At 41.2% G+C, this 11188-nt stretch overlaps 3 protein-coding genes across 4 annotated transcripts in view; 1 reads left to right on the top strand and 2 right to left on the bottom strand.

The window, feature by feature from the left end:
- Nucleotides 1-6: 6 nt before the first annotated feature.
- Nucleotides 7-5274, bottom strand: spsb3b (splA/ryanodine receptor domain and SOCS box containing 3b). Of its 2 annotated transcripts, none has more exons than XM_020606082.1 (7): nucleotides 4923-5274; nucleotides 3104-3267; nucleotides 2188-2374; nucleotides 1596-1783; nucleotides 1365-1467; nucleotides 1118-1243; nucleotides 7-996 (listed from the first exon to the last, which is right to left on the bottom strand). In XM_020606082.1, the coding sequence occupies exons 2-7, from the start codon at nucleotides 3230-3232 to the stop codon at nucleotides 452-454; spliced, it is 1278 nt and encodes a 425-aa protein (XP_020461738.1). In that variant the 5' UTR covers nucleotides 3233-3267; nucleotides 4923-5274; the 3' UTR covers nucleotides 7-451. The 2 variants fall into 2 exon arrangements, with proteins under 2 accessions (XP_020461738.1, XP_020461739.1); XM_020606083.1 differs by lacking the exon at nucleotides 4923-5274 and adding an exon at nucleotides 4328-4478.
- A 349-nt stretch (nucleotides 5275-5623) lies between these two features.
- On the top strand, nucleotides 5624-9400 carry nubp2 (nucleotide binding protein 2 (MinD homolog, E. coli)). Its single transcript, XM_020606194.1, has 7 exons — nucleotides 5624-5790; nucleotides 6309-6424; nucleotides 6730-6928; nucleotides 7046-7200; nucleotides 8011-8121; nucleotides 8362-8431; nucleotides 8888-9400. Exons 1-7 carry the CDS (start codon nucleotides 5775-5777, stop codon nucleotides 9025-9027), a joined length of 807 nt encoding a protein of 268 aa, XP_020461850.1. The 5' UTR covers nucleotides 5624-5774; the 3' UTR covers nucleotides 9028-9400.
- Nucleotides 9401-9715: 315 nt separating this feature from the next.
- Nucleotides 9716-11188, bottom strand: part of atp6v0cb (ATPase H+ transporting V0 subunit cb) — a 6873-nt gene continuing 5400 nt past the window's right edge. Inside the window, exon 3 of the mRNA XM_020606195.1 lies at nucleotides 9716-10780. Coding sequence (XP_020461851.1) covers nucleotides 10576-10780 — 205 coding nt within the window. The 3' untranslated portion in view covers nucleotides 9716-10575. The remainder of the gene's footprint in view (nucleotides 10781-11188) is intronic.

Here is an 11188-nt window from a genome sequence, read left to right as displayed (position 1 = left end):
ATGCACACTTTCACAAGTGTGTTACAGGTTGTTTTTTTTTTTTTGGTCAGGCTCTAATCTGGCACACCTTAGGTTTTGCAAAGACAGTGACTGGTGAATTTTAGAAATTTAATGAAAAATAATCAGCATTATAAATGGCTCTTCTTAACTTCATGACAGGAGTAGACTAAAATGAGAATCAGTGACCCAAATGTCACTCTAATATCTTAGCATTACATACTCACTCTCTTCTCCTCCTCTCCTCCTCTCTCCATACCTTTACAAAGTTGTTTGAGTGACACAAAAATGGCAACTTAAAAAGAGGAGCATCAATCCACTCAAAAGGTTAATTAGGAATTACTTGATAAATGGTAAGACTGCTGTTTTGCTCATGATTTCCAGCAGTTGATGTTGATGGCAGTGGTAGAATTGCTGCGTACCAAACACTTAAAAATATGTGCTGCCACCAAAGTCAGATCCAGCGCCCCCTTTTGCATTGGTAATCCTCTCTTTCAGAGCAGCAGCTGTCGTAGTCACTGCTGCGAGGAGTTGGAGGGCAGTGGCACATGCACGGCTGAGTTTGAGGTGAAGTCTGACAGGGGCACTGGTACAGGATGGTGTCAGGGAATGGACTGGTGCAGGGGCTCGGGGAGGCTGAGGCACTTGGTGTAGATACAGTGCTCAGGATAGGGCTGTAAGTGGGGCCTGAAAGCAAGCTCATCTCTTCATCGAAGTCCTTTGGCAAGTCCCTGTGCTCCTCTGAGACGTCAGGGCTCCCGCTGAGGGTGAAGACCCAGCCCAGCTGTGTGTTGAGCACAGTGCGCAGTCCCGGGGGTAGCTCCAGGGTATTGAGTAAGTCTGTGCAGTAGGGCAACATTTGCTGGAGCTGGGCACAGCAAAGGTACTGCAGGGAGGTGGGTGTATAGCAGGCACGGATCACCTTCATACTGCTCTTGGCTGCTGTGGAACACACCATGGGGTAGAATTTCTTGTTCTGAAGCCTAGTGGCAGCAACACCTGTTGCAGCAGAAGTCATCACAGGGTGAAAGCACGTAAGGACTGAGAACCACTTTACCTATTTCATGACTAAAATACTGTTTTTTCCACAGTATGTGGCTTTATTTACAGGAAAACACACCTATGTAGTGCCGATTCTTGTAGAAGGTCAGAGTACCGTGCCAGGTGTCCAGGTGTATTCCTATGATGGAGCCATGCCCAAATCGAGAGGAGAACTTCACTTTGTGCCCTTTGTGCTGGAGGAGACCTTTAAACAGAAATCATTTTGTCTTGAGTTTTTGATAATTTAGGTCAAAAAGTCTTTGTCCATTTTCACAGACTCTGATAACTCAAAGTCTATTGTAATCCCAACACTCTGACCCTCTAACCTGTGTATGAAAGCCCCCAGCTGTCTTCATCGTGGCCCAGCAAGCTGCCAAAGCTGTATTTGAACTTCTCCAGGTTCACCTCTGACGTTCCGATTCCCACCATCTACACCAATGAAACAGCAGGAAACAAAACCTCAAAAGAGAATAATAGTAATTCTGTCTCATCAGAAGATGATGTCAGTATTTAATATACAGGAATGCTTAAATATTGTTCAACGGACTGATACCCACCATATCAGTGCCATAGACAGGAGAGGTCATCTTGACTTCCCAGAAGTGTTGGCCATCGACTAGCTCCTTGGTGCCTCGAATGGCAGCTGTGCCACAGCTGTAGTCTGAGTGAAAGCTCACCTTCCTGTTGTCACAGCTGAGGAAGGCTCCGGAGGACTTAAAGTGCTCGTCCCACACCCAGTCAAAACCTAAGAACACACCTAAGATTAAGAGCTATACTGGCTGGATAGTTATGAGTTCATAGTTTGTTTGTTCTTATTTTTACCCATGCTAATGGCATGGAGGTAGTGATGTTAGTGTCTGCTAGTAGTTAGTCAACTGCTGTGGTCCTAACTGAAATATCTGAACAACTGCTGAATGGATTTCCATGAAAATTGATATAGGCATTTATAGTCCCCAGAGGATAGCCTGATTCCCTGACTTTTCCTTTGGTACCACATGACACTAATATTTCTGGTTTGGACTGCTGAATGGATCACCATAGAATCGGACGGCCCAACCAGATGACTTGTTAATGTCGTTGATCTCTATACTTTTCATATAATGCCATCACTGTATGAAGCCATTACTGTATTCATCAGTTTGTGCTCACCCTGATCCTCTTCCCCACAGAGGCAGTCACTGATGAGACTGAGGCCTGGGCTGAGCGCTTCCTGTCGGTCACACTGGCAGAAAGACTCCCCTATCACCGGTACTGGGCCGGGCAAGACCTCCACCTCAGAGACAGCATGGGAACTGGCCATGTAGTAATCCCCCCCCTCAGACTCCGAATCGCTGATCTGGTTGAAACAAACAACATCTTTTAAGTCCACAGACTTGTTCGTGGTACAAAGCTGTTGGCTTGATAGCAAGGAAAAGAATTAACTTATATTTAATTTTTTTTTTTCTCAGTTCCACTGGCAGCTGGCCTTTTAGTAAAGAACAATCCTTTGATAATGGCAGAAAACAGCAACAGAAGTAGAACAGGTTGCCAAGGCTGGACAGGAAGATCAGCCAGTGGTGCACTTTATAATCTAAAAGCCAAATGAGAGATGTACAGTATAACCTGCACACCACATTTCAAAGACAACAAGATAGCCTTTTCCCTTCAAGCTGTTCCTGGCCCCTAGAGAGTAAAAAGATCATGTGTGCTGGTAAGTAAAATTAGACCCCTTCCAAAAATATTGACCCTCCTGTCCTTGCCTTTGGAGACCTGAGCAGGTCTTGTACACTGCCATTCCAGACGGGACAGTCCCAGTGGAAAACTACTGGCACTCAGGTAGAAATATAACACATATACATGGTCATGTCTTCTCTTTAAGTGCCTCTGGGATTTAAATATTTCTTATTTTCTAACATCAAGAAAGTGATTCCTGTATATGTCTCTTTCTCCAGTTATAGCAAATATGCATTTCAGCTAAATGTTCCCATACCATCAACACCATCTTCTTTTAAATCATCACTTACCTGCACTTCTTTAATTATATTTGATCAATTTTCATGTTTTATTTTACCCTACAGTGTCTCACCTGTGATGTTGTCTGACCTTCCCACTCCTCTCTGTCCAATGTCTGGAACCCTGCCATGGTATCTGTCTCTGGCTGTGTTTCACTCCAGGCCAAATGCTGAGCTTGGCCGTTCCTGCCTCTTCTCAGCATGGCAGTTCTGGACAGCAGGCCCAACACTTTATGACCTAGTGGCACATGTATAGCAGGTGGTGTACTTTTTATTTATGTCAGTTAAGGTTAGATTAACTTTTGACACATGCATATCTGATGACACATTCTCCTTACAGGCTATATTTAAGAAAGGGAGACTGAAATAACTTCCTGTTTCAGAGTGGAGGGGGCTTTCTAGGAATTAACCATGTACTCATTTTACTGAATATAAATGATACATATCTCATAAACCATTTAGGTAAGTATGGCATCTTAGGTTGTGCACCTTATATTAAGAAAGATAAACAATTCAATTGTGTGTTTTTCCAAATTACAAGTTAAGCCCATTTCTAGACAATGCTGAACATTCATTATCAGCTCTTCAAGTCTGTTGGAAGCTGCAAAATATCCTTGGGAGGAAACATTAACTGTCATCTACAGACAGATCTTTGTGTGCTAGCTTGCCTATATGTATCTGTCCCATATGCCACAGTTGACAACAGGTAGTGTTTTCATCCACTTGTTTAACCTTTAAACCCAACCCCCTGGACTGTCACTGATAGCAGCATGTTAGTTAGCTTTATCAGCAGAAAGACAAACAGAAGGTCTCCCAACCTACTCACTACAATGTGTACTGTGTAACTATCATAATGAATAAAACTGTGTTTACACGTTTGCTAAAATTAACTGACACTTTCTGACATAATTATCTTTTAATTCTACTACTTTGACAATAGAAATAGATTTATGTACTATGTGCTAAAAAAAAAAGTAACCTCCTCAATATTAACTACCACTTTTTGAGAAATGTCAGTTTTCTCCATTATGGAACAATTGTACAATATAACATAATGCTCCTGATTTATTGACCAAAACAAAGCTGACAAATCGGCTTAAAAACTCTTGTAGGCAGTAATCATTACAATCAGTTGCCTCAGCTGCAGTGTTTTGTTTTTCTGAAAATTAAACCAGAGTGAGTTTTCTTTTTTTTAAACAATTTGCAGAAGGTAAAAAAAAAGTTTTCTGGATTAAAAAGAATTATTTTACTCTATAAATATACTCCATATTGCAATATAAGTAGTCCACACTTCGAACCTCCAGAAGATAGGCCAATTTATTCCCTTGACCTCCTATACCTCCATAGCATGTCTTGGTTTTTACGCCACTGGACGCAGCAGCTGGTAACTGCTTCACAAGCAGGTGCTGGAGATAACTGCCAATAATTTACATGAGTTAGTCTGGCGGTAGTCCTACTTTAATTGGGCCTTACCCTACATACTAAATGCATCATCTGCATGGCCCAGTCAGGACAAACTACCTTGTGAGCCAGTGAACTGATGGCTATGATAGAAATACGGTCACAATAGCGCTGCGACAGTGATATGGAGTTATTTTAAGATATTAAAATATCTAGATTTTTTGTTACAAAATCAAACAATCACTGTCTGAGTCCTGCCCAGAGTTTCCAGTTTCAATCACCACAATCTCAACCTTTATTGAGAAGACAGATCGGTGCAGTAACACTGATTCTCACTATAAGTCATCCTATTAAAATAGTATCAGCTCCTTTTTGTATGCATGGGGCATTTGTTCAGTTTCCAAATGTCCATTTAGTTGTTTCTTTATGTGAAACTCAGCCACCTACATTGCAGCAGCAGCATTATGTATTTAGAAGCAGTTATGGTCTTACCTTAGTAGCCTTCCTATGCACAGTCTTACAGTGGCTCATTTGGGTTCCAAGTTTCTATCTGTCCCACTTCTCAGCAAGCCAGACGTAAACATTGCCATCCACGCCCTCATCTTGCGCTTACCGGATAAGATCTGTTTGGAGGAGGAGTTTATGTTAATCTACTCAGTTTCCTTTCTCGGTAGTAGGTGGGGCAACTATTGGGTAATAACTGTAGCCTAGGTGCAAAGAATGTGGATGCATCGTGTGTGATCTGCTGACTTATTAGCATAATGAGGGGAATACCTGGCCATCATGTGGGTATTCATGTGAGAGGAGGCAGGAACAGCGTGGCGGTGGCTTCTTTATTATACTTGGTATTTACTGATACCAGTTATTTGCCAAACCCAAAATACTGTGCATATTTCAATATTTATTTTATGATCATACTGGACATTATTATATAAATTCCTTATAGTGAATTTGTTTTGCCTGCGTCTAGATTTTGGGAAGCGAGATATGATTTGTAACATAGAACATATCTATATGAGTATTAAAACCCCATTTTGTAAAAACTGTTTTCATATAACACGTTACCACTGTTTTCAGTCAATCAAAGACAGAAGACTTTCAGTTATAGGCCAATACTAAAAGCAGCCATTTTCTGTTTATACGGAACATTTATTGCGCAGTTGATTACACCATGGCACACCCCGGTAGCCTTTCGGTGGTGTTGCGTGAGAGGCGGGGCTTAGGTGCTGTGCTGGGTGATTGGATAGATATTGCGTGACGATACGATACACGGAAGTAATTGACTCGTGCATGTCGGCGATAACCAGAGTCTATGGTTGAATCCTGTAGCCCTAACTCTAAACTATGGAACAAACTAATGGTAGGGTGAATTTGCCAGTCAACAGAGTTTGTTAAGAGGATTTATATTTACTCGTAGCTTGTTCATTATTGCTCTAGCTGTGTATATTCATTCTAAGAGATGGCTGTTGACAGAAACTGCTGCGTGTTAGCCACACACAGTATGACTTATCTAACTTGTTAGCAGACACTAAGTGGGAGCTAAGTATGCACCCCCTGGCAGGTGGTATAAAATATAAAATGATCAATATGACAGAAAAGGCTTCAATCCCAGAGAGGTTAATATTTGTAAGAAGAAGCTATTACATAGTGGCTAATATTGACCTTTGGGTTATTCACAAGGAACTCTAGCTAACCTTTGAATTCGGTTGATGAAATGTGACCTCGACCCATAACCCTTATTTCAGATACCTTCTCAAATAAACTGCTATTGTGACAGTTGTGTTACAATTTACTGCCAGTTATGGTTAATAAAAGTCGTTTTAACGTTTGTGTTACGCTCATGCTGAACTAGCCCGCTTTTTCTCCTTTTCATATTAGATGGGAGTTTAGCTCATGTCCGGCATGTTGTGTTGGTCTTGTCGGGTAAAGGAGGAGTGGGCAAGAGCACCATCACAACAGAATTAGCACTGGCTCTCAGGCATGCTGGCAAGAAGGTGAGCTCAAAGACCACCTGTGTGAATGTACATCAGTATCCAAGGTGTTACATTACACTGGCATTTGTTATCCCACTGGAAACACAAAGCCTCAGAGGAGCTACTAGCTGGTTCTGATACATGTACAAACACTATTTTAAACTATAAATAATCCATATGATGCACACCATTAGTTACTGCAGTCACTGTCATTCTTACTGTCTGCCTGTATGTATCAACTGTTTCTTTGTGTACACAGTATCTGATGTGTTCAGACAAAAGTCCAGAAATGAGCTGCATGAGAAATGATCAACTGTGTTCACCAGGTTGGTATCCTGGATGTTGACCTATGTGGGCCCAGTATTCCCCGCATGCTGAGTGTGGGCCGGCCTGATGTACACCAGTGTGACTCAGGATGGGTGCCAGTCTACACTGATGCCGAGAAGAGCCTCGCCCTTATGTCCATCGGCTTCCTACTGGAGGACCCAGATGAAGCAGTGGTGTGGAGGGGCCCCAAGAAAACTGGTATGGTACTCTCCAGTTGTACTGGTCCATATCTGGTCTGGGACATTGTTTTGTACATGAACCTATTCTCAAATTCTGCTTAACATCCTTTCTATCTCTGAATGTCATGTCCTGCAGCTTTGATTGGCCAGTTTGTGTCAGATGTAGCATGGGGAGAGCTGGATGTGTTGCTGGTGGACACGCCACCAGGAACATCTGATGAGCATTTAGCGGTACTGGAAAACCTCAAGAAACACAGAGTGGACGGTGCCATTTTGGTCACCACACCACAGGTATACACTAAACTTCCAGTATAGACCCAGCTGTACATAGCACGACAAAGACAATTAAATAAAATCATGTGGGTGAACCAGTAAGGGAAGGTTTACACTGACTGATGTAAGATCACAGTTGTAGCTTTGCCCATTTACTTTTTCAGTATGTGTACAGTAGCCTACTGTACAAAAGTCTTAGGCCACTGTTAGTTTTTCTGTTGTAGCAAGGATGTAATAATTTATATTTCTCAGTCTCTTTATTAAGATAAATACAGAAAATGTGTACATAATATTTCCCCTGGTCTCTCAAAGAAGAAACTGAGAAACTTCTCATCAGATTTTGGTCTACTCCTGTTTGTGTGCTTGACCTCTCCGAGTTCTTCATTTTTCTTTAGAACAGCTTGAATACCACATCTTGAGGATCCAGTTTGTTTGCTTTTTTCTGGCTCTTTTTATAATAATGTGTACACATTTCCTAAATTTTCTAGTTGTGTTCTGATTAAGAGACTGAGAAATAAATATATATAAAGTCAACATTGCTAAAACAAATCTAATTGTGGCCTAAGACTATTGCACAGTACTGTATTTTCAAGTAATTTGGAAACTTTGGTCCAGCTGTGTAATTCCTGTCATTGCTCTTGTATACCTAGAAAGCAACAAAACAATGAATTGCTTCTAAGAAATATGTACGTTCTGTCTTGTAAATCCCTCTAAACAAGTTAGTTGCTGAGACCAACTACATATTACAATGCTATAGACTGAGCACTAACCAGAAACCCCTGTAAGATGCATGACTTTCAGTGAAAACTGGTCTTGTGTTGGCTACAGGCAGTATCTACAGGGGATGTAAGGAGAGAGATCACCTTCTGTAAGAAGACAGGTGTACGGATCCTGGGTATCATAGAGAACATGAGTGGCTTTGTTTGTCCACACTGCTCTGTGAGTAAACATTCATACAATTATTTGGACAATTCAGATGTGAAATACAAATGCCTCCTAATAAAACTGTAGTTAAATGTTTATCCACATCTGACAGGATATAAAGCCAATCTATAATTCAACTGCCTTAATGTCTGGTTTTAGTATGCACTTTATTGGATATTTGCCAAAAAATATATTTTTGCCAAGGTTCTGTGTTGCCAGGCTGCATCCATTTTAATACATACCATCTGTTTTCAGGAATGCACCAATATATTCTCAAAGGGTGGTGGCGAAGAGTTGGCCAAACTGACTGGATCAGTATTCCTAGGTGAGATCAACGGGGCTGAATGACATGTAATATTAACACACAACTCACTTACCATTCATGCTATGCTGCCAAAGTCTTGATCAACATTTGAGTGCAGCAGTGGAAGCTTGATACGTATTATTCAATATTTCTTGGTCAGTAATAGTTTCCTTCAACACTTATCAGCTTTGTGTGTAAATCAGTCCCTTAAGTAATGATGCTGATTCCACTGTGGCAACGAGAAGCCAGCTTTATCTGACAATGTTGCACAGCTTTAGTCAGCTGGAAAGGGTTGTACTGTTTTTGATAAGCCAGTGACCCCGAACACCCACTTAATTTAATTATGAATAACATCACTTGAGAAGGATACTTTCTGCTTTAAGGTAGCTGTGAATCATTTCTCATAGTGATACTGCAAAAACTAAACTGGTTAGGTCAGTAATGTTGATCAGTAATCAACAGTCTTCTCCATTTCAGGTTCTATGCCCTTGGATCCTCTGCTCGGCACCAGTCTAGAGGAGGGCAGAGACTTCATACAGTCATTTCCTGACAGTGCCACCTTCAGTGCTATCAGCAGTATTTCTCAGACTCTGCTCAACAATCTCCAAGCAGCTTGATCATGACAATTTCACTCAAATTTCTGGAGTATGTTCAGATTTTAGCACGCAGGTTCTGTGAAATGTATATGGCGTTTTCTTTTTCCTGTACAGATTACCTTTTCATACTGCCAGGAGTACAATGCAGGCATTGTGTGCAGTTATCTTTCAGTGCTGCAGTTACTGAGAAGTGAGCCACTGAGCAGTGATTACCAGCTCTCAGCCAAGCAAAAGGAAGAGATGAATACCATCAACGGCAATTTAGCTAGTCTGTTTTGCAGTGATTTTAGGGACATACTGATGTAATAGGTGATAAAGTCATGATGCTTGTACAACTCTAAAGGTGTCAGTGAAATATACAGTACTGAAAACACTACATTTTGTTTGGAAGCCAGTCAAATCTGAATCTTTAATTAGGTTGTGAAGACATTCATGATGGTGCATCAGGATAATTTCTTAGATGGGATTGTGGAGTGGCACAACAGTAAACACAGCAGCATCGGTTTCATTTTCGATAAGACCTACTCCAGATCAAACTAGGGCAAACTTGCACACCAACGTTCTTACTGCTGCATGCTACAAATGTTACCAGTCTTGTTGGTTAAAACTGCAGGGAGAATGTGAAGGATATGAAACTAGCTTTTGATCTAGATTAAGTGTTCTGAGATTAGTCTGCTCTTCAACTTCATATTCAACAGCAACACCACACTGAAACCCATGCAGGATTTTAATGGCTGGAATGTGAAAGAGATTAAGTACAACCACAAATGAGGGGGCAGGGGATTGCAAAAGATGAATTTTGGAAATTACACTTGTGAGACCCAACACGGGGCGCACAGACACACCTTTAATGCAAACAGCAGTACTACAGGAAAAACACTGATGTTTGTGAATGTTTGCGTAATGATCAGAATACAGCTACACACAAAACTCCCACTCCACCAGCAACATACTAAAGGCAACCTTAATAATTAACCAAAAATTATACTCCAACCACTTATGACAATTAACCCACAGTGCATTAAGTCTAAATAGGTCCTTATGTATGTATAATATATTCTAGGGATTTAAAGACTGCATTAGACAGTTCAATGAACAATTTCTTATAAATAAAAATCAGTGGAAGAAATTGAGTCCATACACATTTCTCTTTACAAACTGATCCTCAAGCTTAATGCAGAAATTGTGTCAACCTCCAAGTTGATATTGGTGGAGGATTTACTGTGTGGCCCTTTGGTCAGCTCTCTTAGACCAGAGGCCAAGCTGCCTCAGCTGGCCTCAAGGCCCGAAATAAGTGGAGGGAAAAAGAGAAGGAATTATCATACAATGTTTGAACACACACACGACAGACAAATCACTACATTGCGCATTTACAAGTGAACTATCAAATTGGGACAACTGTACACACTGTTGAGATAAGACCATATTAATGGAGCCGTTTTAATTCTTTTTTCCTGCCTTCACTTCTTTCATCTTGTGTGGCAGAAATCTTACTATTTTTCCCCCATTTTACACTTTTTCTCCAGCAGCAACATACAGGATTGATCTTGTGGACATGTTTTTGCTGTTTTATTTCGTGGAGAGAATGAGGGCAACAATGAGCCCATAGAGACCCAAGACTTCAGCGAAAATCAAGATGAGGATCATTCCCACAAAAAGCCTTGGCTGTTGAGCTGTACCCCTCACGCCTGCGTCGCCCACAATGCCAATTGCGAAGCCTGCTGCCAACCCACTCAGGCCCACGCTCAGTCCAGCTCCCAGGTAGAGGAAACTCCTGAACACACAGGGGCAAGTGTAAGTCAGCACAAGAATATAGACGATTTAAGTCAAAGCACCTTCAATATTTGTGCAACTGATAGAAACCTAAAACACAAATGCATAAATGAAGCAAGAGGTTTTCCAGATCACTGACTAATTGTTTTAGTATTTTCTGCCTTGCAACAAACCTGTGAATAATGTCCCTCTGCATCCTAGTCTTTCACCAAAAATGTAATTAAATGCTGTTCTATCATTTTATGCCACTAGGCCATAGAATGAGCAGATCATTTTCCTCACTAGGGTTGTTTAAACTGCAGACTCATGTGAACACAAACACCTTGAGCATGTGCAGTGGAGACTGGAATTATAGTCATTTAACCCCACATTGCGATGATGACACATGTCAGGCAGTATGGCTCTTTTG

Source organism: Monopterus albus, unplaced genomic scaffold (genome assembly GCF_001952655.1).
Source record: "Monopterus albus unplaced genomic scaffold, M_albus_1.0 scaffold76.1, whole genome shotgun sequence".
Lineage (NCBI taxonomy): Eukaryota > Metazoa > Chordata > Actinopteri > Synbranchiformes > Synbranchidae > Monopterus > Monopterus albus.
This window is presented reverse-complemented; position numbering and strand designations above follow the sequence as displayed.

Coding starts and splice junctions, on each gene's coding strand:
- nubp2 (XM_020606194.1), top strand. Junction 6,425..6,729: donor TCAGGCATGCTGGCAAGAAG/GTGAGCTCAAAG, acceptor TGTGTTCACCAG/GTTGGTATCCTGGATGTTGA. Junction 6,929..7,045: donor GAGGGGCCCCAAGAAAACTG/GTATGGTACTCT, acceptor CATGTCCTGCAG/CTTTGATTGGCCAGTTTGTG.
- spsb3b (XM_020606082.1), bottom strand. CDS start 3,232: ATGCTGAGAAGAGGCAGGAACGGCCAAGCTCAGCATTTGGCCTGGAGT. Junction 2,375..3,103: donor AAGGTCAGACAACATCACAG/GTGAGACACTGT, acceptor TGTTTCAACCAG/ATCAGCGATTCGGAGTCTGA. Junction 1,468..1,595: donor CTGTCTATGGCACTGATATG/GTGGGTATCAGT, acceptor TCATTGGTGTAG/ATGGTGGGAATCGGAACGTC.